At 47.9% G+C, this 27019-nt stretch overlaps 1 protein-coding gene across 1 annotated transcript in view; it reads left to right on the top strand.

Annotated features, from left to right (window-relative positions):
* LOC138568762 (synaptonemal complex central element protein 1-like) overlaps positions 1–27019 on the top strand; it is a 1666397-nt gene that overhangs the window by 1032843 nt on the left and 606535 nt on the right. Inside the window, exon 7 of the mRNA XM_069646543.1 lies at positions 25936–26025. Within this exon, the coding sequence (XP_069502644.1) occupies positions 25936–26025 (90 nt within the window). The remainder of the gene's footprint in view (positions 1–25935; positions 26026–27019) is intronic.

Raw genomic sequence — 27019 nt, forward strand, 5'->3', positions numbered from 1 at the left:
ATCTAAATTCTGTTGTTCCCACAACCCCATGGACACTAAAGAAACACTGGCTGAGACTCCAATGGGATCATCAGCAAGTAGTAGAAAGTTTCCACTGGCCATTTGTACTTCCTCTTCTGGAGCGAAGGCTAAGGAGACAGTGTGGACCCCTGAAGTTTTACCCTTACATCTGGGATCCCCTTTCACATGGTCAGTAGAGCTACAAACATAGCATTTACCAAATGCTTTTTGGAATGGTGGCTTGTTCTGACCTCCTTCTGGTTTGGCACCAAAAGGTACACTAGCCTGATTTGGTTTCCCTTGTAGCTTAACCTTATTGTTTTGTTTGGGGCCCTCTTTGGGATTGGAATTATTAGAATTCTCTTTGGAGTCCTTTTTTGGCTGTTTCCCCTCATCCTTTTTCTGTGTTGACCCAGAGTCCTTGTGAGTAGCCCTGTTGGCAACCCACAAGTCAGCAGCCTTAGCTAGTTTCCTGGAATCTAATTCCTTTGAATCAGCCAAGTGCTGCCTGAGCTTAGGAGAGCAGGCATCATAAATTGACCCCAACATCACAAGATTCTTCATTCCCTCATAAGTGTTCACCCTGTAACCCTTAATCCCTCCCTCTAAGTTCTTCAAACTTTCACTCACCCAGGTAGCCCAAGGGGTACCATCATGCTTTTTGAGGGTCCTAAACCTCTTAAGGTACTGGGAAGGGGTCTTCCCAAATCTAGCCATTAAAGCTAGCTTCACACATTCATAATCCTTCTTATCCACCTCCCCCAACTCCATTACCACATCAGATGCAACTGGGGGAGCCTAGAGAACAACCAAGGAAGTAACTCATTCCCTGAGATGTCCTGGAGCCCATGATTATACTCAAACATAGCCAACCAATCTAACACATCCAACTTAGGCTCATACATACCCACAATCTCTTTAGGCATCCGGGGTCTTTTGGGACTGGAACTCCTAGAGGATCCGGAGAGAGAAGCATTTTCAACAGACAATTTCTTCATCTCTAGCTCATGCTTGAGCTCCATTTCTCTGAGCCTTAGTTCTTGGTTTAGTTCTTGGTGCCTTTGTTCTGCTTGAGCATTAAGTCTCTTCAATCAAGCTTCATTTTCTCTAGTTCAATACATTGAGGACTAAATGTGGGACCTGGCAAAGGTCCAGTAGGTACAGCTGGTAGAGCAGACAGCGGCCCAGGGGGGACAACTACAACAGCCTCACCCTCCTCTTCTGGCTGCCTCAAGATTATCAATACTTTGATCAATATCAATATCATCACTGTTATCTACATTTTCTGGGAGAGTATGCTCCTCTGAACCACTACCCAGACTTTGGTTTGCTAACAATCTTTCTATTAGCTCCATGTTCTTGCCTTTAGTCAGGAGATTCTTATGCTTACAGAGAACTCTTAAACAATCAGCAGTTTTTGTAGCAAGGGACTCTTGACTATAACTTTCCATAGTTGACAGGTTAGAAAATAAACTTTTTAGTGCTAAGCTTTGTGGTTAGTTGCACTAAGGTATTTAAAAGCACACTAAAATGTATACTCAATACAAATCCCACCGCTGTACACCAGTGTTAGGCAGAAACCTGTGCAGTTCCCTTAGGGACCACTGCAAAAAGTTTAAGACCACAGGAGTAAGCAGTAAACCCAATTGGTAGCAGTCTGCACCACCCAGATTTACCTGGTAGCGGTGGCTGAGCAGTCAGACTTCTCTCAAGAAGAGTTAGGCAGTATATAGAGTATACACAATAGGGCTAAAAACACAGTAGAACAAGCAAACACTGACCAGAGCTTTGGTATTAAACGTATATAATTATTTATTTAAAAACACACTTGTGAAAATACACTGGAACTAATATATAAAGCAAGTTCAAACACAGTCACTATAAGTATATACACCTCCCTAGTTAATTATTTGACAGGTCTAGGTTAAGACACCACTTATTAGACAAACAGAGGTGAGCGCGTAACCGTAGATGGCACTCCAATAATTCATTTAAAAAGGGAGAGAAAAGACAGAGTATGGAAATAATACAGTACCAACACTTTTAAGAAACAACAGCAAGTCAAGAAAGGCAGGGTCTACTGTAGAGCCAAAAGTTCATAGGCCGGGCCCACTCTTGGAGAGAGCAAGGCGGAATGTGCCCAAGATCACACAGTGGAAATACACTCAAAGTCTTTGCAGAAAAGTCAAAAAGAGGTTGGATCAGTTCAGAAAGGCAAAGTTAGCAGGTCTGAGGACAACCCAGTTAGAAAGTCAAGGATTTACGGGACACCTTGGACAATCTGTTGCAAGGGAGAACAGGGGGGACACAGTACCTGAAATGGTGAGAAAACTCCAGCGGTGGCAGTTGTTCCTGGCAGCGGTTGCAAGTCATGGCTTCAACCAGAGGAAGAGAAGATCTCGACGAGGAAGAAAGCTGGAGGTCGTTGCACTGCCAGGGAAGAAACGAGCCGCGGAGTTCCCGATTAAAAGGTACAACCCTTTTATTCGCGGTAGTGGTGAAGCGTGGCTATCCGGCCGCCGGGGTACTTGGCACGGGCGATACGACCACAAGACATCCAGGAAGGCGAAAAAGGCGAACTGGTTGGTCCCACCAGCTCAAAGGGAAGAAGACTCTCCTGGAAGAAGATCTCCTCAGTCGTCAGAGAAGTGGTGAGTTCGTACAGCAGGGCTCCACCGGTGGTGTCGTCGTTGTAGATGGCTCAGCTTCTCCCCTCTTCAGATTCTTTAGGTCCTGTGGCGACTTCTGAAGTTCCAGTCCCCAAAGCCCTGCTTTTATGCAGACAAAACCCCCATTCAACAGCCTAGCTGTCACTCAAACATGCTAATTGGGCCAATCACACAAGAGTGCAACTTGAGTTGCCAAGGCAACTCAGTCCAGGGTGCCTAATCCCCCTTCCACACATCCTGTAGACCCCAGACAGAGTGGCACCATTTCTGTGGAGAAGCCCGCCAAAAAGTGGAAAAAAAAGGGCTCGACTTGGGTTAGAGTTTCAGAGGCGAACACAAACGCCATTTTAAAACCGAGTCCTGGCAAAAAGACCCAACCGGGGAATAAATATTAAATAAATAACCTGGCGGTATCTTTAACATTACACCAAAAAGTGGTGCGTTTAAAATCAATGGGAAAATCCCATAAGAAATATTCTGGTGGAATATTTTGCGTGGTATCCACTGCCACCAGCCAGAAACTCGACAAGGGGGGACTGGACAGTGCCCCCTTGGAAAACAGACCCAGGGGCAATCGAATTACCCCTACCAGTGCTTCCACAATATGATGGTTTGTACTGGTTCTGTTCACAATTTGAGACTAGTAAAGCCAATGGTGACTTTACATGCCCTTGGAGACAGTAGTCAGTCCCAGGGTGTGGAGTCTATGTTTGGGGGGTCACTATGACACCCCTGTGTTACTGCACTGAGGGTGCTGTGTAACACACATACCAAAAACACATGAAGCCCTATGGAGTAAAAGACCCCATAGCCCATAAAACACATTCACAGTCAAAGGACATTCTGAAATCATGCCTAAGAGTGGGAGAAAAAGAGTCTCACTCTTAGCAGGAGAAAAAAATAAACCCCAAAAATCCAGCAAAGCTGCTGGGGGACTCACTAGGTTTGGGAAATCAGCCTTAACAGAAAATTCTCCCTAACACTGCCCCCACCCCCAGACTAAGGGACAGAAGGATTTAATCCACTCCTGGGTGAATCTCATACCTCTAGTCGATGACATACATCCTAGAGAGACCATCAGCATTTTGGTGGTGACACCCTGACCTGTGCTCAATGGTGAAATCAAACACTTGAAGGCAGATTGACCATCTCAATAGTTTTGGATTTCCCCCCTTCATTTGCATCAGCCATCTCAAGGGTTGGTGGTCAGTCTGAATGACAAAAGTAGAACCATACAAGTATGGCCTAAACTTCTTCAGAGCCCGCACAAAGGCAAAACACTCTCTTTCAATTGTTGCCCACCTTGTCTCAGGATCCTTCAGCTTTCTACTGATGAAGCAAATGGGGTGCTCCCTACCTTTCCCATCCAGTTGGCTAAGGACTGCACCTATACCTACATGTGAAGCATCTGTCTGTACAATGAAAGTTTGGTGGTAGTCAGGAGCTCTCAGTACTGGAGCTTGGCAAAGAGCTTTCATCAGGTTTTCAAAGGCCTGATTGCACTCCTCATTCCATCTGACCTTTTTACGGAATTTTGGAGAGGAGATCATATTCAGTGGAGAGGCTATGGTCCCATAGTTCTCAGTGAAATTCCTGTAGTACACAGTGAGGCCTAAGAAGGCTCTCACCTGGGTTTGAGTAGTAGGTTTTGTCCAATTTTGCACAGCTTCAATCTTACTGAGCAAAGGCCTTATTTCTCCACCTCCTACCTCATGCCCAAGGTAGACCACTTTACTCTGTCCAATCTGGCATTTACTTGCCTTTATGGTCAGATTGGCCTTCTCAAGAGCCTGCAAAACATGTCCTAGGTGGTTAACATGCTCTTTCCTTGAGTGGCTGAACACTGCAATGTCATCTAAGTATGCCATGCAGAAGTCCTCCATCCCAGCCAGAACCTGATTTACCATCCTTTGGAATGTAGCAGGTGCATTTTTCAGTCCAAATGGCATACCCTTAAATTGGTATAAGCCAACTAGGGTAGAAAATGCAGTTTTTGTCCTTGGCATGGTCTGTCAGGGCTATTTGCCAATAGCCTGACGTTAGATCAAATGTGCTGAGGAACTTGGCTGAACCAAGTCTATCCACCAACTCATCTGTCCTTGGCAAAGGGTGGGCATCAGTCTTAGTGACTGCATTAAGAGCTCTATAGTCCACACAGAATCTCAATTCTTTGGATCCTGCCTTTGGTACTAACACAGCTGGGCTAGACCATGGACTAGTAGAGGGCTCTATTACCCCGAGGTCAAGCATCTTGCTGACCTCCCCTTTGATGTGGGTCCTTACATTCTCTGACATTCTGTATCCTCTGCTTTTGACTGGCAGACAGTCACCAGTGAGTATATCATGCTGGCCCCAAGGGGTCAAGCCTGGTGAAAGTGAGAACAGGGAGGCAAACTGATTTAACATAGATTTGCATTCCTCTTGTTGCTCAGGTTTCAGTTTTGAAGAGAGGTTAACTCCTTCAATCTTTTCATGCAAGGGTAAGCCTCTGAGGAGATCAGGGAGAGGTTCACTATCTTCTTCCTCTTCTGATGAAGCTAGAAGCAAGGCTCCTACTTCAGGCCTGGAGACATACGCCTTTAGTCTGTTGGTGTGGAAGACTCTGGAAGCCTCCTTGGGATTGCCCAAGTCCACCAGATAGTTCACCTTTCCAAGTTTGCCCACAACCTTGAAGGGTCCCTTCCATTTGTCTTGCAAGGCCCTCTGTCTTGTTGGAATCATAACTAGAAGTAGCTGGTCTTGAGTGAACTCAACCATGTTAGTCTTTTGATCATGCCAATGTTTGACCAAAGCTTGTCCAGCTTTCAGGTTATCACTAGCTTCTGCCATCATGTGTGACACTCTCCTCCAGAGACCTATCACATAGTCAGTCACTCTGACTGGCTTGGGGGAAGGAGCACTCTCCAATCCCTCGTTAATCAGGGCCAATGGACTCCTGACTGGATGGCCATAAAGAAGTTCAAAGGGAGAATAACCTACTCCCTCCTGAGGGACTTCTCTATAAGCAAAGAGAAGGCATGGCAGTAGAAGGTCCCACTTTTTCTTAAGTGGTTCTTCTAAAGCACCTATCATGCTCTTCATGGTTCTGTTGAACCTTTCTACCAACCCATTTGTCTGAGGGTGGTATGCAGTTGAGAACTTGTAAGTAACTCCACAGGTTTTCCACATGGCCTTCATGTAGTGGGACATAAAATTTGACCCCCTGTCAGAGATTACTTCCTTAGGAAACCCAACCCTGGTATAAAATACCAAGGAGGGCCTTAGCCACAGCCTGAGCTGTAACAGTCCTCATAGGAATTGCCTCAGGGTATCTAGTAGCATGGTCTACTACAACAAGGATAAACCTGCTGCCTGAGGAGGTTGGAGGATAAAGGGGACCAACAATGTCAATCCCTATCCTCTCAAATGGGACTCCCACTTCTGGGAGAGGTACTAAAGGTGCCACATTCTTGGAACCAACATTACCAGAAGTTTGGCAGGTGTGGCAGCTCTTGCAAAACTTATCTACCTCAGCTCCCATTTTTGGCCAATAAAAGTAGAGTGAGAGCCTTTCCTTGTTCTTCTTGAAACTCAGGTGACCAGCCAAAGGAATCTCATGGGCTAGTTGCAAGAACTGTAGTCTGTTTTCTTGAGGCACTACAAGTCGCTTGTAGTCTCCAGGTGCAGACTCAGTCGGTTCACTGTAGAAGAGGCCATCTTCCCAGTGCAACCTATACTTCCAAGGCTCTTGCCCATCAGCTTGAGAAGCTGCCTGGTGGCGAAGACCTTCCAGAGTTGGACATTCTCTTTGTCCCTTACTGAAGTGTGCCCTGTTGGGTCCACCTTCTGCCAGTAAAGACTGCAGCTCAGGATGGTCAACAGGATCCAGATCTCCAATAAGTTCTTGGCCTTCTACTAGCTCTTCTTCAGAGTCTAGTTCAACCACACAGGGTTGTACCTCCCTCTCAGCCTCAGCTGGAGGTGGAGTTACAAGTGTAACTTTGGACAACCTAGGGGAAGTCCTTGTTGGAAGCACTGGAGTGCTTGCTGCTGGCTTCTTCTTAGAGGTCTTGGGTTGCCCCTTTGCTTCTGTTTGTTTAGAGACTGCAGTAAGTAGCTCCAGTGGAGAAGGAGTGATATCTTTCTTCATCATCTCCAGAGAAGAACCTCTCATGGTTTTCTCTCTTGCAGGTCTGGTTAGCTCCTGTAACCTTTTCCTAGGAGGTCTGGTGTTGTGTGACACTACGCCAAGAGTTTTCAGGTCATTTCCCAACAGAACCCTTCCTGGTACCTCACATTGTACACTGACAGGTATCTTCTCAGTCATATCATTGCACTGGATGAGAACTGGTAATTGGGGAAGCATCTACACAGGCCGTCCAGCTAACTTGGTGAGGCGTTTGGGTGCCTTAGCAACATCCTCTGCCTTGAAAAATTATTCATCCACCACAGTTACGCTGGTCCCAGTGTCCCTAATGGCAGGAGTCTCCTGACCATTCACCTGGACACTGTCCTTTTAATACTCTTTAGTATTATCTGGGATAGAATTATACACATCTAAATTCTGTTGTTCCCACAACCCCATGGACACTAAAGAAACACTGGCTGAGACTCCAAAGGGATCATCAGCAAGTAGTAGAAAGTTTCCACTGGCCATTTGTACTTCCTCTTCTGGAGCGAAGGCTAAGGAGACAGTGTGGACCCCTGAGGTTTTACCCTTACATCTGGGATCCCCTTTCACATGGTCAGTAGAGCTACAAACATAGCATTTACCAAATGCTTTTTGGAATGGTGGCTTGTTCTGACCTCCTTCTGGTTTGGCACCAAAAGGTACACTAGCCTGATTTGGTTTCCCTTGTAGCTTAACCTTATTGTTTTGTTTGGGGCCCTCTTTGGGATTGGAATTATTAGAATTCTCTTTGGAGTCCTTTTTTGGCTGTTTCCCCTCATCCTTTTTCTGTGTTGACCCAGAGTCCTTGTGAGTAGCCCTGTTGGCAACCCACAAGTCAGCAGCCTTAGCTAGTTTCCTGGAATCTAATTCCTTTGAATCAGCCAAGTGCTGCCTGAGCTCAGGAGAGCAGGCATCATAAATTGACCCCAACATCACAAGATTCTTCATTCCCTCATAAGTGTTCACCCTGTAACCCTTAATCCCTCCCTCTAAGTTCTTCAAACTTTCCCTCACCCAGGTAGCCCAAGGGTTACCATCATGCTTTTTGAGGGTCCTAAACCTCTTAAGGTACTGGGAAGGGGTCTTCCCAAATCTAGCCATTAAAGCTAGCTTCACACATTCATAATCCTTCTTATCCACCTCCCCCAACTCCATTACCACATCAGATGCAACTGGGGGAGCCTAGAGAACAACCAAGGAAGTAACTCATTCCCTGAGATGTCCTGGAGCCCATGATTATACTCAAACATAGCCAACCAATCTAACACATCCAACTTAGGCTCATACATACCCACAATCTCTTTAGGCATCCGGGGTCTTTTGGGACTGGAACTCCTAGAGGATCCGGAGGGAGAAGCATTTTCAACAGACAATTTCTTCATCTCTAGCTCATGCTTGAGCTCCATTTCTCTGAGCCTTAGTTCTTGGTTTAGTTCTTGGTGCCTTTGTTCTGCTTGAGCATCAAGTCTCTTCAATCAAGCTTCATTTTCTCTAGTTCAATACATTGAGGACTAAATGTGGGACCTGGCAAAGGTCCAGTAGGTACAGCTGGTAGAGCAGACAGCGGCCCAGGGGGGACAACTACAACAGCCTCACCCTCCTCTTCTGGCTGCCTCAAGATTATCAATACTTTGATCAATATCAATATCATCACTGTTATCTACATTTTCTGGGAGAGTATGCTCCTCTGAACCACTACCCAGACTTTGGTTTGCTAACAATCTTTCTATTAGCTCCATGTTCTTGCCTTTAGTCAGGAGATTCTTATGCTTACAGAGAACTCTTAAACAATCAGCAGTTTTTGTAGCAAGGGACTCTTGACTATAACTTTCCATAGTTGACAGGTTAGAAAATAAACTTTTTAGTGCTAAGCTTTGTGGTTAGTTGCACTAAGGTATTTAAAAGCACACTAAAATGTATACTCAATACAAATCCCACCGCTGTACACCAGTGTTAGGCAGAAACCTGTGCAGTTCCCTTAGGGACCACTGCAAAAAGTTTAAGACCACAGGAGTAAGCAGTAAACCCAATTGGTAGCAGTCTGCACCACCCAGATTTACCTGGTAGCGGTGGCTGAGCAGTCAGACTTCTCTCAAGAAGAGTTAGGCAGTATATAGAGTATACACAATAGGGCTAAAAACACAGTAGAACAAGCAAACACTGACCAGAGCTTTGGTATTAAACGTATATAATTATTTATTTAAAAACACACTTGTGAAAATACACTGGAACTAATATATAAAGCAAGTTCAAACACAGTCACTATAAGTATATACACCTCCCTAGTTAATTATTTGACAGGTCTAGGTTAAGACACCACTTATTAGACAAACAGAGGTGAGCGCGTAACCGTAGATGGCACTCCAATAATTCGTTTAAAAAGGGAGAGAAAAGACAGAGTATGGAAATAATACAGTACCAACACTTTTAAGAAACAACAGCAAGTCAAGAAAGGCAGGGTCTACTGTAGAGCCAAAAGTTCATATGCCAGGCCCACTCTTGGAGAGAGCAAGGCGGAATGTGCCCAAGATCACACAGTGGAAATACACTCAAAGTCTTTGCAGAAAAGTCAAAAAGAGGTTGGATCAGTTCAGAAAGGCAAAGTTAGCAGGTCTGAGTTCAACCCAGTTAGAAAGTCAAGGATTTACGGGACACCTTGGACAATCTGTTGCAAGGGAGACCAGGCGGGACACAGTACATAAAATGGTGAGAAAACTCCAGCGGTGGCAGTTGTTCCTGGCAGCAGGTGAAAGTTGTGTCTTCGACCAGAGGAAGAGATGATCTTGACGAGGAAGAAAGCTGGAGATCGTTGCACTGCCAGGGAAGAAACCAGCCGCGGAGTTCCCGATTAAAAGGTACGACCCTTTTATTCACGGTAGTGGTGAAGCGTGGCTATCCGGCCGCCGGGGTGGTTGGCACAGGCGATTCGACCACAAGACGTCCAGGAAGGCGAAAAAGGCAAACTGGTTGGTCCCACCAGCTCAAAGGCTCCACCGGTGGTGTCGTCATTGTAGATGGCTCAGCTTCTCCCCTCTTCGGATTCTTTAGGTCCTGTGGCGACTTCTGAAGTTCCAGTCCCCAAAGCCCTGCTTTTACGCAGAAAACCCCCCATTCAACAGCCTAGCTCTCACTCAAACATGCTAAGTGGTGAGCCGGGGTGCTCACCACTGGGCCAATCACACAAGAGTGTGACTTGAGTTGCCAAGGCAACTCAGTCCAGGGTACCTAATCCCCCTCCCACACATCCTGTAGACCCCAGAGAGAGTGGCACCATTTGGAGGGCTTCTGTGGAGAAGCCCGCCAAAAAGTGGAACAAAGGGCTCGACTTGGGTTAGAGATTCAGAGGCGAACACAAACACCATTTCAAAACCGAGTCTTGGCAATAAGACCCAACCGGGGAATAAATATTAAATAAATAACCTGGCGGTATCTTTAACATTGCACCAAAAAGTGGTGCGTTTAAAATCATTGGGAAAATCCCATAAGAAATATTCTGGTGGAATATTTCGCGTGTATCCACTGCCACCAGCCAGAAACTCGACAAGGGGGGACTTTACATGCCCTGGGAGACAGTAGTCAGTCCCAGGGTATGGCGTCTATGTTTGGGGGGTCACTAAGACACCCCTGTGTTACTGCACTGAGGCTGCTGTGTAACACACATACCAAAAACACATGAAGCCCTATGGAGTAAAAGACCCCATAGCCCATAAAACACATTCACAGTCAAAGGACATTCTCAAATCATGCCTAAGAGTGGGAGAAAAAGAGTCTCACTCTTAGCAGGAGAAAAAAATAAACCCCAAAAATCCAGCAAAGCTGCTGGGAGACTCACTAGGTTTGGGAAATCAGCCTTAACAGAGAATTATTCCTAACAAAGAGGGTAATTTGTCCCTGTCCATGAATGAGGCGAAGGTTGTTGTCTTTCATAAAACAGGGAAGGACCCGACCTCCGCGAGTTCGTACCGTCCAATAGCCCTGATTAATCAGGATGCTAAAATTTATACTAAAATTCTCGCCCTATGGGCCTCATTACGACCCAGGCGGTAAGTTCCCGCCTGGGTAGTACCCTTACCACCATGGCGTAAACTACGTTTACGCCATGGTGGTTGGCGGATTTACCGCCCCATTCCAAGGTGAATGGGGCGGTAAATCCCCATTTCCCATTTTACCCTTCCCCATTCCCATTTTCGCCCCATAGGGCATAATGGGAATGGGGAAAGGCGATAATTACGGCACCGTAAATTACGGTGCCGTAATTATCGCCAAGGTCCCTTTGCGGCGTGGATTTTAACGGCTGCAAAAAGCAGCCGTTTAAAGCCATCCCGCAAAGGGAACCTTGTAATCAGGCGTTAAGGGTCGGCGCCGTTTACGGCGCCGTAAACCCCTTAACGCCTGAGTCAGAATGAGGGCCTATGTCTATCTCCATTGCTTCCCGAATTGATCCATGGGGATCAATCGGGTTTCATCCCGGGTAGGCAGACTTATGATAACCTGAGGCGCATTGCGCACTTGGTGGAGAAGGTGGTTATACACGGCATCCCAGCGACTCTCCTGGCGGTCGATGCCGAAAAGGCATTCGACCGGGTGGAATGGTCAATGCTATTCAAAACATTGGAGCGAATGGGATTAGCGGACAACTTCCTCAAGATGGTTAAAGCATGCTATATTACCCCTTCGGTCAGGATAACTGTCAATGGGGAACTTACGGACAGGATAGAACTCTCCCGAGGCACCAAACAGGGATGCCTCCTGTGGCCGCTATTGTTCGCCATCTCCCTAGAGCCACTGTTAACAAGGATACGAGAGTCGAGTGCAATAGAAGGCGTAGAGATGGAAGGGAGACGGCATAAAGTGGTCGCTTATGCTGATGACCTGTTACTGATCATGGGGGACCCGACCCGCACCCTCCCGATAGTGATTAAGGGATTAGAAGAGTTCGGGGGAATAGCGGGTCTAAAAATAAATAGGAGCAAATCAGAGGCTCTTCAGTTGGCGGAGGACTCGGGGGAGTGAAGGGAGTAGCGGAGACGCTGGGGCTGAGCTGTGCGGACAATGGCATAAAATACTTGGGCATCTTTTTGACGAAAGGGGTGGACTGCATGTACGGGGCGAATTTCTCAGAGCTCCTTGGGGAAATTAAGAGGGACCTTGAGTGGTGGGAACCGCTGGTGATTTTGTGGTTGGGGCGGGTGGCTGTGATTAAAATGTCCATACTACCAAAGCTCTTATATTACTTCCATGCCTGCCCGATAAAAATCCCTAGGTCCTTTTTCAAGGCCCTGACTAAAGCTACCACCTCGTTCATTTGGAGGAAGAAGACCCCTAGGATCTCGAGGGCGGTGTTAACCGCCCCAATGGAAAAAGGGGGGTTAGCCCTCCCGCATTTTTACAAATATTACCAGGCGGCGCAGCTGTGGGTGCTCAAAGTGTGGTTGGGGGAGGTGCAGCAGATGGTGTGGGCTGTTCAGGACAGGGCAGTAGCCAAAACGCCCCTGCGGGAACTCCTGTGGAAAGACAAGCGGCATAGGCACGTTAACCTAGGAATGAGTGTGGTGATGAAAGCCCCCCTTGGAGTGTGGGATGAATTGACGAAATGTGGTGTTTTGTCAACAGTGCCGGGTCCCTTTACCCCCATGTTTGGGAACCCATATTTCCGCCCGTGAATGGAGAGGGGTGCATACAGAGACTGGGAAATGGCTGGGTGTTCGAAAATAGGGGAAATGATGGAGGGAACAGAGGTCCTGCCCTTTGAGAAGTGTGTGGAGATATTGAAGATTAAAAAGGCAGATAGGCTCAGATATGAGCAACTAAAACACTGGTTGAATTCTCCACCGATAAGACAGGCGGCTACACAGGAGCTTTCTCGCTTTGAGACCTTTGCAATAACCAATTCGGGCACAAGGAAACTGGTGTCCTCTCTCTACAAGTTAATTGTGGGGCACGGGGAAAAGGTTTGCTGGTCATAAATGAGAAAAGGGGATCAGACCCTGGGGGAGCCCATTAGCAGAGATCACTGGGAAGTACTGTGGGGTGATATTCCGAGGCTGACTCGCTCAGTGCAGATGAGGGAACTGTGGGTCAAAGTGATGACGCAGTGGCACCTTACCCCAGAAAAACTGCATGTAATGTACACTCGGGTATCCAACCAATGCTGGAGGGACTGTGGAGGTGTGGGAACATGGAAGCATATTTGGTGGGATTGTAACTAGTTGCAAAGCTTCCTGGGGGATGTAAAGGCACAACTCCAGAGGATTTTTCTGAATGCTGCGCCTATGGGGGAAAGAGTGTGGATGTGTGGTCTTAAGGACGCAGCAGCCATGGCACTCTCCAAAGCACATTGGAGATGTTTTATGGGCCTGCTGGTAGCAGCTTGGTCGGCCATAGCTAAGAGCTGGAAGAGCCCAAACCCCCTTCTGATTTTCAATTGGCTGCAAAAGGTTTGGACGCTAATTACGATGGAAAAACTCTCATATACCCTGAGGGGTGGGGGAATGACAGTTTTGAAAAAGACTGGGGTGTCGTGCTGGAATACCTCCAATCGGACTACATGTTGCAATGGTGCCCGCACAACATAAGGATTTTGGACCTATTTCAGGCATGAGATGCTTAGACGACTCCGAGAGACAACTCTAGCGGGAAGAGGGAGGGAGGGAGGGTGAGGGGTATTATATTTGTTGGTGTTTGTTTGAAAATGGAAAAATAAAACTTATTAAAAAAAAATAAAATAAAAGGCATAATAAAATACTTTATTTTTTAATTGACAGGGCCAAAAGATGTGAATAGCTTGCCTGTAGAGAGCCTCACTGTAAGAACACCGCTGGGGAACTAAGAACACCTAATGTAATTTTTACAAAAAATGCAACTGCATTAGTTGTAGATGTGTCTATTAAATTTAAGACCTCGTGAAACTCATTAGAGAAGGCATAGCAGCAAGAGATCGATTATTACTCAGAGCTTGAAAATGTTATTTTAAAAAAACACACTAAATGTAACTGTTAAATTACATGGGGCCTCATTACGAGAATGGAGGTAATGAAAAAAGGAAGGCGGAATGGTAATACCTGCATCGTTAACGGGTCCAGGGCAATACGACCCGACAACCTGCCAATAACGCCACCGCCCGTACCGTGCCCCTTCATACCGGCACACACGCGTACACGCGCCCCTTCCTGGAGTAAATACCGGGATGCCGGTAATAGTAGGACATCACAACTCACGCGGGCATGCAATTACCGGCATCCCAAAGGCGGTAATTAGGGCCTGCACGATGGCGGCCATAGAGGCATCGCGGACCACCCGTAAACAGCAATCTGCAATCAAGGCAACTGCCACAGGTGCACACAATCAACACAGGTGGAGTCAATGGAGCCTATCCCAGTATAAAAGGAGTACACCCACACACCGCACCCCTTCCTACACCAAAATGATACCACTAGCTGTTGCAATCATGGGCATGGAGGACATGCATATACTGCTACAACTACAGCAACAACAGCAACTACAACAACAACTACAGCCACAGCAACAGCAGCACAGAGGAGACGCAGGAGGAGAAGGAAGTTGAGACAGGGCCAGCAATTACCACCAGTGCAGCCAGTAGTACCTCGTAGGCAGCCACCAATCCCTTGCATCAGACCCAGTCCATTCAATCTAACCCCTGAGCAGATCACACCCTGTACCGGTTGGCCTGGGACACCATCACCACTATAGTGGACATGATACACAACAACATTGTCAGCCTCATAGAAATACGCACTGCCATCCCCCCGCTACTAAAGGTGGTGTCTGTGCTCCACTTCCTGGCCACAGGCACCTACCAGCACACAGTGGGCCAGCTGTATGGCATTTCACAACCACTATTTTCACGCATGCTGATCCAAGTGCTGGATGCCCTCCTGAAGCACGCTAGCAACCACATATCCCTACCATGGACTGCCCAGGAGATAGCCGACATGAAAGTAGGCTTCCATGCACTGGCAGGCATGCCCAATTGTGTTGGTACCCTCAACTGCACCCATGTAGAATTGGTAGTCCCCCATGCTGTAGAGGCAGTGTACCGCAATCACAAGCAATACCACTCCATCAATGTGCAGATGGTATGTGACTCCAGCAAGATCATCACACATTGCTGCGCCCGATATCCCGGATCGACGCATGATGCCATGGTGCTGCGTAACTCCACGCTACCCCATCACATGGAGCGAAATGCTGGATGACGTGCCTGGCTGCTTGGTGAGTTGCCTGACTGGCCCATGGCAGTACATCGGGGTTGTAATGTGTTGGGATGCATAGTCCACCTGGGTGGGAATGGGGGGGGGGATGCATACTCCACCTGGGTGGGAATGGGGGGGCGCATACTCCACCTGGGTGGGAATGGGCAGGGAGGTGCATACTCCACCTGGGTGGGAATGGGGGGGATGCATACTCCACCTGGGTGGGAATGGGGAGGGGATGCATACACCACCTGGTCGGGAATGGGTGGTGAGTGGAGAATGCACGCAGAGCTAAACACTCCTGCCCTGAACCTCCCAACCCGAACATGACACATCACTGGCACACATTGGACCAATGCCATATATCAATGACAACATGTAAGACGCACAAGCTGGCGACCATGGGTATGTCAAGCAATGCATGACTAAACATGATTGCAACTTTGCCAATGTGGCTAGTGTGGCCATGCACAGTGTAGTATACACAGCAATAATGTGAGGCAAAACATCGTCCTCCAACCACAGTACATCCGCATCAGCATGCAAGAATTCACCCTGCATCATCTGTACAGCGCCATCCAGACTACCACACCATATTGCAGTATAGAACGCATCTAAATAATATTTGTGCATACGTACAGGGACATGTGCATGTCGACAGCAAATAGCTGCGGCCATGGCTGTGAATCTCTGAAGGTGGCAGCTCAGAGTGACTCACATAGACCTATTTGTATTCGCTTGCAGGTGATGGAGGATATACCTTGGAGCCATGGCTACTTACCCCTGTGCGGAACCCCGCGGAACAGCCATGAAGAGGAGTACAATCGGGTTCATATCCGTACCCGTGTTGTGATTGAGCAGACCTTTGGCCTGTTGAAGGCTCGGTTCGGCTGCCTAAGCAGGTCTGGTGGAGCACTCCTTTATAGGCCTGAGAAGGTGGCGAAGATCACCATGGCCTGTGTCATGCTGCACAACATGTGCGTCCGGAGAAATGTACCACTGCCACCTGACATTGACATGCATGCACCGGTTGAGGATGAGGAGGATGAAGACGGAGGAGAAGCAGCACCCCTGCCAGTACGTGATGCACAAGATGGCTGTGCAGTATGCCAATCACTGATTGACGAATACTTCTGACCCACAGGGACGTCGATAGATATGTGTCAGTGACACATTGTACACTGGGTCCATGTGGACATGCACACAGGGAATGTGGGGAGTTGGGCACTGTGCACTGTCACAAATTAAATGGATACACACGAAATGAACAATGTCCAGGCATTGAATGATTTTTCACACAATGGGTGTATTAGTATCAACTACAGAAATGTGCTACCCCCCCACAACACCAAAACTCCCCATACCCCCATTGAACTCCCAAACCCCCCAATGAACTCCCAAAACCCCCAATGAACTCTCCATACCCCCAACGAACTACCAAAACCGCCAATGACCTCCCAAAACCCCCCAATGAACTCCCCATACCCCAAAATGAACTCCCAAAACCCCCCAATGAAATCCCCCTAATACACCCATACACTACCGACACCCTCTGACCCACTCCCATTGTAGTCCCACACTATTTCCTTGATTTCTTGTTGTCCGGGGGCAGCATTTCTGAGTGCCTCGTACTCCGTCTTGTTGGACGCACAGGGCTGGAGGGTGCAGAGGAAGCGGGTGCAGAGGAAGCGGGTGTGGAGAATGGGGGTGTGGTGGATGGGGTGGAAGCCGTGGTGATTTGCACGGCTGGTGCGGGTTGTGGCTGCTGCATGTGCAGCAAGATAGAGGTGAGGACCTGCATGACGGCCCCCAGATTGTCTCGCATCATCAACGCAGAGGCATTGACGGCGGCTGTGTTTGCCGCTATGGCCTGCGCAATCCCACGCCTTGTGTCCTCCCCATATGCAACATATTGTCGGAGAAGGTCCAACATTGAGTCCTGTCTAGTCTCCACCCTTGCTAGCCATGCCTCAAGGTTGGTGGTGGGAGCAGCAGTGGTTGAGGGTGCTGCGACCGGGCCTGCATTGGCAGTGCTGTCCTTGGGGAGGGTGCTGAGGTCCGAATCGTGTAGTAAAGGATCTGCACTGCTGCTGGTGGTTGAGGGCTGAGTGTGGGGTTGGGGGGTGGACACGGGGCTTGGGGAGTGTGGACATGCCACATGGGTTAGTCCATCCTCGTCCACATACTCCTCCACTGCAGTTTCAATGTTGCTCAGTGGGGCAGTGGCTGCTGCCTCGCCCACCGAACTTGTTGCTGCGGACATTGTGCCACTGGCCTCGCCTTCCACTGGTATTGCCAGCTCTGTGGTCCCGGGTTCAGGCGTTGATGTGGGACCCTCATGTGCGGACATGGCCTGGGCACTCGTCCCGGGGGTTTTGGTGTGACCTGCGAGGCTGCCCCGGAGGTGGTCTTGCCTGTGGGAGCAGTCTTGTGCTGGAACGTGGATGCCCTTGTGGCTGTTTCCTCACTGGCATCCTCTCCATCGGTGCCTGGGGGAGTAGAAGAGATGCATGGCATCAGTGATGGTGTTACATGCAAGATGCATTATATGGTGCTGTGGAGAATTTCATTTATCATGCATTCATATCTTACAGGTGTGTCACACAGAGTAGTATGAAGAGGGGATTTTGGCATGTGCCGTGACGTCTCAGTGCAGGGATGCTGCATGGCAGGTGGCATGCCGTTGTATTGGGTTTTGTGTGATGTATTACATGGGCACGGTCCGTGTGTGCTGACTGTGTGTTGGTAATGGGATTGGCACTCAGCATGCATTTCAGTGTGGCAGGGTTTGGGCCTCCATCTGGACAAGGATATGTTGATGTGTGTGTTGGGACATGCATTGCCTTGCCTAGACTCTCTTCCACATCACTTGTGCTATGTCATGTTTTCCCCTACTGGGATCTGCAGGGTCACTCACCTCCATCTGCAGATGTTGCGGCACCCGTCTCCATCTCCCCAAAGCCCTCGATGGACTCCATCTGTATGAAGGTACTGCACGTCTCCTCCCAGCGCGAAAGTTTTTTGGGTGAGTGGGGACCCCCACCTTTGGCCATGGCCTCCCTCCTATTGCTGGCCAGGATGTTCTGTACCCTGAGGCGGAGGTCATCCCACCTTTTTTTACAGTCCTTGACTGTCCGTGGGGTGGTGCCGACTGCCGAGACCTTGCAGGCTACCTCCTCCCAGATCTCCTTTTTTCGTTGCTGCACCTCTCTTTTCAGGTTATGCTAGTTGATCTCCTCAGCATGGGCAGCAAGGGTGTCCGCCAGCATGTTCAGTTCTTCATCCGAAAAATGATTTTTGCGCAGGCGGGGGTTCGATTTTGGGGTAGCCTTGGACATTTTCAATAGATAGGCCCTGGTCTCTCCTCTATAGCAGTGGTGGTTTGGGAGGATTGCAATGGATCGTGTTTTTAAAGATGGCCATCGGCGCATTTCCCGTTCCGACGTGATGACGTTGCTTCCGTGTGGGTATTACGAGCCCGGTATTAGCATGATGTTATTACCGGGTCGGTATTAAGGGGTGCCTCCTAGGCGGAGGCGGTATCGGCGGGTCCCGTGATGCGCTATCGGTGGGTTGGAGGGCATTTAGTGCCATGGCCATTACCGGCATGGGGGTTAGCTCGTGCTCACACACTCGTAATCACCCGCTATTAGCGGCGTCATACGAGCACGGACCCGCTAGTTGCTCCATGCCGGTAATCACCCCGTTTTTACCGCGCTTCTCGTAATGAGGCCCATTGTTTTATTCTTGGTTGTAGAGGAACATGGACAAATTGCAACGATTAGGTTTTGTAAAAGCGTATACCAGGAATCAGCACATATATTTAGGACAAATGTTTGTCTAACCACACTTATGGACACTTTAAAAATGTGCCAGATCCTCGTGGACAAATATTAGACACTAACTAAAAACATATTATCCAACAGCTAGTTCTAATTGTAAATGTCGTGTGCAAGGTTACATGTGATGTGTAATAACACTTCATCAATTAAGCATTATTATTCAGTCTTTATATAGAATTGTAATTAGTTATAATAGGACAATGTTGCTACATAGGCAAAGTTTTAGGTTTTTAATAATATTCTTAGTTATTTGGGTGTTATGCCTTATAGTGTTATTTTTTAGTGATACTGTAAATGTATTTTGGTCTAACATCTCAGATGGATACTTACTTAGTGGTGTACTTGTCCCTCCTCCTTGTGCTTTGTCCGTCACCTGATATTCACCAAAAGTGTCTATTCAGGTGTATTATAGCATGTTGGAGCAGATTCTGATTTGACACTGATGGGCAGCAATAGTAACCCAGAATGAGCCACTTCAAAAATATGGTACAAGTAGCCAAATGCCTCATCATCTATTTAGTCACTCGCATGAATGGATGAACGGTAATCCCACTGTCCCTACCTGCTATATATTAAAACCACAGCCAAGGGAACGGGATTGGCAGAATTAGTGGGGAAAGAAGACTCTGTTAAGCTAGACTCTAGTCTGGCACTGTGAAGAAACATGAGAGGTGCAGGATAAGTGGGAGGCCCTCGGGCAACTGGTGAAATACCACTACTCTTATGTTTTTTTCCCTTACCCAGTGAAGTGAGCCCTGTGGGGCTCTCGCTTCTGGCTCCAAGCGCTCAGCAACCGCCAGGCACGACCCGCTCCGGGGACAGTGGCAGGTTGGGAGTTTGACTGGGGCGGTACACCTGTCAAACAATAATGCAGGTGTCCTAAGGGGAGCTCAGGGCGGGCAAAAACATGCCGCAGCGTAGAAGGGCAAAATCTCAATTGATCTCGATTTTCAGTATGAATACAGACCTTTGAAAGTGGGTCCTGACGATCGTTTGGACTTTTTGGGTTTCAAGCAGGAGGTGCCAGAAAAGTTACCACAGGGATAGCTGGCTTGCAGCGGCCAAGTATTCATAGCAATGTTGCTTTTTGATCCTTCGATGTCGGCTATTCCTGTCATTGTGAAGCAAAATTCAACTCTTCACTCTACTGAAACTGCTCTTACCTCTGTTCTCAACTCTCTCCTCTCTGCTCGCTACTCTAAGCACTCCTCTATTCTGGTTCTACTGGACCTCTCTGCTGCCTTTGACACTGTCGACCATCCTCTACTCTTTACCACTCTCTCCTCATTTGACCTTAAAGACTCAGTTCTTAACTGGTTCTTCTCCTATCTCTCTAATCGCACCTTCTCAGTTTTTTGGGGTGGCTCCACCTCCCCAATCTCTCCACTCAACCATGGCGTTCCCCAAGGTCCTGTTTTCTTCCTTCCCAACTTCCCTTCTCTCCTCATGCCCGTAACCTTGGTCTGCACATTGACACCCACCTCTCTCTTTCTCATCACATTTCCCTCACTGCCAGATCTTGCCGTTTCCACCTCTACAACATCTGCAAAACTCGTCCTTTCCTAACCTTCCAAGCTACTAAACTCCTCATCTTCTCCCTCCTCTTCTCCAGACTTTTCTACTATTCTATTCTTCTCTTTGGACTCCCCTCCTCTCATCTCTCCCCTCTCAAATCAGTCTACCACTCTGCCATTCGCTCCCTCTGCCTCCTCTCACCTCACAACTCCATCTCCTCTTCTCTTAACTCACTAGGCTGGCTCCCATTCCACTCCCAGCTCAAATGTAACTTCCTCTGCCTAGTCTTCAAAGCCCTCTATTGTCTTGCCCCTCTGTACCTCTCCTCCCTTCTCACTTTCTATACTCCTTCTCGTTCTCTATGTTCTGCGATCTCTTCCTTCGCTCTACTCCACCTCCCACCTGTTCCCCCTCCCGTTTCCGCTCCTCCCAACTTCTTGCTCCTTTCCACTGGAACCACCTTCCTCTTCTTCTCCGCTCCATCACCTTGTATCCCTTATTTCGCACTTTTCTAAAATCCTATCTCTTCCACTCTCCCCCTAGCACCAATTGTTTCCTCTCTCACCACTTAACCTACCTCCACCCTCTCCTCCTACCTTCTGTCCCTCTATTAGTACTTAGCCTCATCATAAATGTAAATTGTTCGTTGTACTGTTTTCTGGTTTAGATTCATTGTCAAGTATTGCTTGTTGTATTCACTTGTTCCTCTTGTAAAATGCTTTGGATTAAAGCGCTATATAAATTAAAATAAATACAAATACAAACGTGGAGCGTGAGCTGTGTATAGACCGTCGTGAGACAGGTTAATTTTTACCCTACTGATGATGTGTTGCAATAGTAATCCTGCTCAGTACAAGAGGAACCACAGTTTCAGACATTTGGGGCCTCATTATGAGTAGGGCGGTAAGGGATACCGGGCACCGTTAAGGAGACCGCTGCCAGTAATCCCTTATCACCCTACTACAAGTTCCCTTAGTGGGTCCCTCCTTCAACGCCTCGTTTTACCAGGCGTTATGGACGGGACCCGCTAAGGGACTTCAGAGCTAATAACGGTACCGCAAATTGCAGTACCGTTATTAGCTCCATCCCCATCCCCATTGAACCCTATGGGGGCTCAAATGGGAATGGGGAATGGTTCTTGGAATGGAGACTTACCGAGGTTCCATGTGATTTCATCACCTGCGTTTACATCGCCAGGCTTTTAAACGTGCACATTCAATCGAATGGGCTCATCCTTTTTTTTTTTTTTTTGGGGGGGTCCCTAAATAGCTAATAGCACCATGGCTACCGCCTACCTCGTAATCAGGCCCTTGGTGTATGTGCTGCTTGGCTGAGGAGCCAATGGGGTGAAGCTACCATCTGTGGGATTATGACTGAATGCCTCTAAGTCAGAATCCCCACTAAACCATAATGATACTGCAGTGCTGTGGAGCCTCGGCTGGTTTAGGATAGCCAACCTCTAGGCCGGTACATAGAGTTGGTTGCCCCAGGACTCGAGTGTGGACAGAAAGGGTGCAAGCTCTCTCGCCCATAGTGCACTGCATGTTTGTAGGGAACCTGGTGCTAAATCATTCGTAGACGACCTGATTCTGGGTCAGGGTTTTGTAGGTAGCAGAGCAGATACCTCACTGCGATCTATTGCAAGTCATCCTCTGATTCCCCTCGCATTTGTTAAATGGTGCAGCAGCGTAAAAGGGTCTCCGTCCTTCCTGCTGCTCTGCGGGCTGCTCAGGACCTCAGGAACCTCCCACCCACCCTGAATGCACCCACTGTGGTGAGGGCGGGTGGCTTGGGATTGCTCTTCTCTCCCTCTTCAGTCAGCCTAGCAGACCAAATGGCCTTGACCTAGCCGGCGGCAGAGTAGCAGGTCCCAGCCTGTGGAAGACGGAAGAGAGGTTGGGCCTTGAAGGTGGCCTTAAGGCAGGAACGCCCATAAGGCCGTACAGGTGTCTGTTCAGGGTAGGCCGGCACAGGCCATCTGGTCCTTCAGCTGTGCCCAACTGGCCATCAGATGACCGGAGTCGCAGCTGGCCCGGTTAACTCCTACATTTATCTCCGCCGGACTCCAGTCGATGGGAAGTGCCATCCTGCGGGGTGGCTATGTGGCCCAGATGGTGGATGCCTACTCTGCACCCAGACTGGTGCCCCAGGAAGGCGACCATCCAACCCCTTGAGGTGGCCAGATGCCCCGAGTGCAGGTGGCGCCCCACGGGCCTAAGCGCAGGGTGAGGCTGGCACCTGAGGCCCATGCGGGACTGGAGGTCCTGCGGGATCCCAAGGGAGAGCTACAGGGGCTCTGCGAGGCAGCCCAAGGCCCCCTGGGTTGGCATCCCAGAGCACAGGGCCTTAACCACCCCGCCCCAGAGGGCCAGAGCAGAATGGGAGGACCACCAAGCATAGCAACCTGACACCCAGGCGTATGGGAAGGCAGTCAGGGTGAGTCACGGATCCCAGCCAGGGCTCCCAGATGCTGACTGGGGTATTCCAGGTCCACATCAGGCAAAAACTAAGCCTGAGTGCTCAACACCCATCCAGCTATGGCCGAGGGAGGGAAAAGCTCAAATGCGCCCCAGCTGGCCGGGGTTGCTGCCTCTGCCCTTGGGCACCCCAGAGGGGCCCAGACTTCTAACAAGGGCTAAGTTCAAACGTCTCGAGACCAGACCCCCAGGTGCCCTGTCTTTTGCAATCCCATTCCCTCAGCCATGGGTGCCCTGCAGCCGAAGTGGGCACGAGGCCCACCCAACCCTCCCTGCCAAGTTACCAAGTTCCATGTGTGACACGTCGAGCCAGTTGTGGTTTTTGCTTCCAAATGCATTCTGGAACTTGTAGTTTTGTTTTTCACATCACAAGGGTGGGCCTACAAGTCCCAGCATGCAATGTGAAAAATAAAACAGTGCTGGCTCAAAGATTCCACATGGAACAGGAAACTTGCCAGTTATGAAAGAGTCCCCTCCAGGCAATTACGATTTTCTTTTAAATGGGCACCTCTGTGTCGCACCAGCTCAACTTTACACAGTATCATTCTTAGGGCTAGTATTGGGAACTCCAGGTTTCATCCTCTCATCGCTCCACTGCTGGCCATTTGTTTATTTTATTTATTGTGCATTTGTAAGGTGCTTATACATCAAGTAAGTGGTGTTTTTCAAGCATCCACAGGCCAACAGGTACGGAACATGGGAATGGAAGGCAAATATAACAAAGAAAGTCAAAACTCTAAGTGTATAGGAACCACCAAGAACAATCTAACTAAAATGCAACTAATGCAGACCAATGCATTGAGAGTAGCACTTGGAATTAGCAAAATGAACCATATCTCACTCTCTAGGAGAGAGGCGCACTGGCTGCCCATACAAGCTAGAATACTCCACAAAACACTGACTATCACACACAAGTGCCCCAACCTAACTGCCTCATCTACCTCAACCAATGCCTCACGTGCAAATCGTCAACCAGATCTCTTAGATCTAACTCCAACACCCACCTACTCATCCCCCCGCTTCAAGAACTCTAGAACAGGAAATTCCAGTTTCCCTGTAGCAGCTCCCAGAATCTGGAATTGACTACCATATAACATAAGCAATGAGCCCTACCATACGCATTTCAAGAAACTGCTAAAAACTTGTCTCTTTAACAAATGCTAACCCTCATGATGCACTGAACTGCTTGTTTGGTCCAAGGCTACTGGCCTAGAAACACTCTATTGACAATGCTAATTGCTATTCTGCTCATCGCTTATCCTGGCTTATACTGTAACCAGAAAGTATTGTAAGTAATTGTGTAATCGTTTAACCTTGTTATTCCTTGTAACCAGGAAGGTTATGTAAGTAATCCTGTAACCTATGCTGTGACACCTTTGGGTTTGAGCATATAATCAAATGCAATACATACATACATAAATAAATAAATAAATAAATAAATAAATAAAGAGAGAGGCGGTCCTACTAGGCCTTGTGAGCATTCAGATTGTGTAAGTGCAGAGAGATTGGGGGATGAGGGAGTGAGGTAAGTGCTAGGAGTAACAATGAGGGAATTGCTATGGAGTAAATTGCAAACTGTTAAGTGACTGGCAGAGATCACTTGGTGAGAGTGGTGAACTGCCAATAAATAAGTGCAGGCTTGTGATAGCACAGGCCAGTGGGCGCCTAAGGCAAGTGACCTGTCGATAAGGTGCATCTGTGGCATCGTCAGTGAGAGGCGTGAAGAGAAGCATCTTGTGTTCCTATGCCGTGCACCTGATTATACCAGAAAGAGAAATTCTTGCAACAGCCAAACATCATAAAGAATGCCTGAAAGAGAGTTACTCTATAAATCTTGTATCAGCCTGGAAACACTTCTTGAGATACCACCAGGTGTGAGCCTCACATTACAAATGTGGTTGATTTTCTCTCTGAATAAGCTTTTCTAGCAGCAAGAGCATAGAATTGCTTATAAGGAACAAAAATGAAGCTGTTTCCATAAAGGCCTTGAAAAAATGGTCTGACGAGCGGTTATCAGCCAACATGCTTTATAATGGTAGGTGCTGCCGGGCAGGGTGTCTCTTAGACACTTTGCTACTTTTATTGTGGATGACTATGGTAGGCTGTTCCACTGTGCAACTCTGTACAGCATTTCTAAGGTAAATGAGAAGTTGACAGCAGAGCTGTGACAATGAATGTTCATGATCCCAGTAAACAAACAAATATCTGAAGACACTTAGGTCTTTTTCTAAAAAAACGGTAATTGCATGCAGGGGAGGTACGTGTGGTTGGGTCCAGCGCGTGCAATTATTGTCACTCTCAAATTGGAGTGGAAAACCAAAGAGTAAAGCAAGGCTAAATTGCATTTACTCTTCAGTTTTGCTCTCGGCTTTGAGCGAAATAAAACACAGCCTGCAAATTACACTTTGCATGCAGCGTTTTTATAATGGATTCCAATGGAATCCCCTGCTATTTAACAGGTGCAATAGCAAGGGGTATTCCATTGGAGTTCATCGGTATTACGCCTGCATTAAAATCTCATGCAGGTGTAAAACCATGTGCTCCTTCAAGACAGAGGAAGAAAGCAAAGAAGAGATGCACACACCGCTTTGCTGCCTACTATGCCTTGAACAAGCAGGAAAATGGGGCATATCGCTAAATGGAGGCGGGAAAGCAATATGTCTTGCTTTTACGCCACCTTTTTATGTTCAAAATGCCCCACTTAGTCTAGTTTTGAGTCATCTTTTTCATCTTTTGAAAGGGAAGCCCTCTTTGTAGAAGGGTCAGTCACCAATTGCAGTGGGAAAGAGTGGTAGTATTTCTTGTTGAAGACATTCGCTTGACTTCAGTGAGTTGGTATTTCTGAGACTCAACACCAGATTAAGGGTAGGGAGTAAACATGTTTTTAGTTCTCAAGGGTAAGGGGGGTTGCCTATGTCCTGGAAATTCACCTAACATTATGCAGGGACTCTAAGGAGAAAAATGAATACTAAGTGTATGAAAATTGCCAGTAAGTAATCAATGCATAATGGGTTATCTCTTGGGTTGGATGAAATTAAATGTAAAAATGAAATGTTATTTATTTTGCAGACAGCAGCAACTTTCAGAAGAGTCAAAGCATAGGATAGAAGACCTCACATCAAAGATACAGGAGGAAAAACTTAAACAGAGGAAACAGAGGTACATTGGTAGTTAAAATATAAACCCCCAACACACTACCCTACCGTTTACATGCCTGAAATGTGTTCCATTCATTTTTGTTTATTCATATTCTGCAATAAACGTCAACCTCTTTATCATGCCTCTTGGGGTTTGTCAGTTATCTCCAGAAATACCAAACATCTAAGGGACCGAACAGGGTTTGATCATTAATGCCTATTGTGATAGATGTACCACTGTGGGAAAATGGAGGGTGACTCGGGAAGTATGGGGGCCACTGGAAGCCACCAGCGATGTGATACCACCTCTATAGGCAGTACACAGGGCATTACCCCAGAGCTTTCAAGTGGCACTACGGTTCTCCAGCATGGGGTCTGGCATGGATTCACATGCTCATGAACATTCGTCGTCGTCAGGCTGGGAATCCGCGGTAAAGAAAAAATCAGTATCAGTTTCGTTTCTGATCTGTCTTTCTTAGTAGTAACCAATCACTGATCTCTGGGTCATACGGACCCCAGCCAATGACTGCCCTCTCCCTAATCCCCGCCTCTGGCAGCCATCCTCAGATTTTTACCACACGCTCAAGTGTTGGGAGTCCTCGTGTTTAGCTCTCGAGTTTTTTACTGCGTTTTCATGCTTTTTTAGGAGATTTTCTCATTTTTTCGGTTTAATCGAGCCTCAAGCTCCACCGTTTCTACTTCCGATGACAGGGGGCCCATTTCGGAATTCTTCTACGCCCCTCAAGGGTGAAGTTTTCGTCGAGTTTACACTTCTTGGAGGATTCCGGAAGATCTGCGGCCTACCTCAACGGACATGGCCCAGGACAAAGGGAGCTTGACGCCCGGATCCAAGCTGTTCAGGAACTGCACTGGATGCGGATTATATAACGTTTTCAAGGAGGACGAGCATTCGCGATGTCTCTACTGCCTCCATGGGGACAAGACGCACGTGGAGAAGGACTGTGCGTTCTGCAAGAACCTTTCGGAACGGACCAAATAAGATCGTCGTTCCCGCC

The sequence above is a fragment of the Ambystoma mexicanum genome, chromosome 2q, assembly GCF_040938575.1.
Source record: "Ambystoma mexicanum isolate Mex_15411 chromosome 2q, UKY_AmexF1_1, whole genome shotgun sequence".
NCBI classification, from domain to species: Eukaryota; Metazoa; Chordata; class Amphibia; order Caudata; family Ambystomatidae; genus Ambystoma; species Ambystoma mexicanum.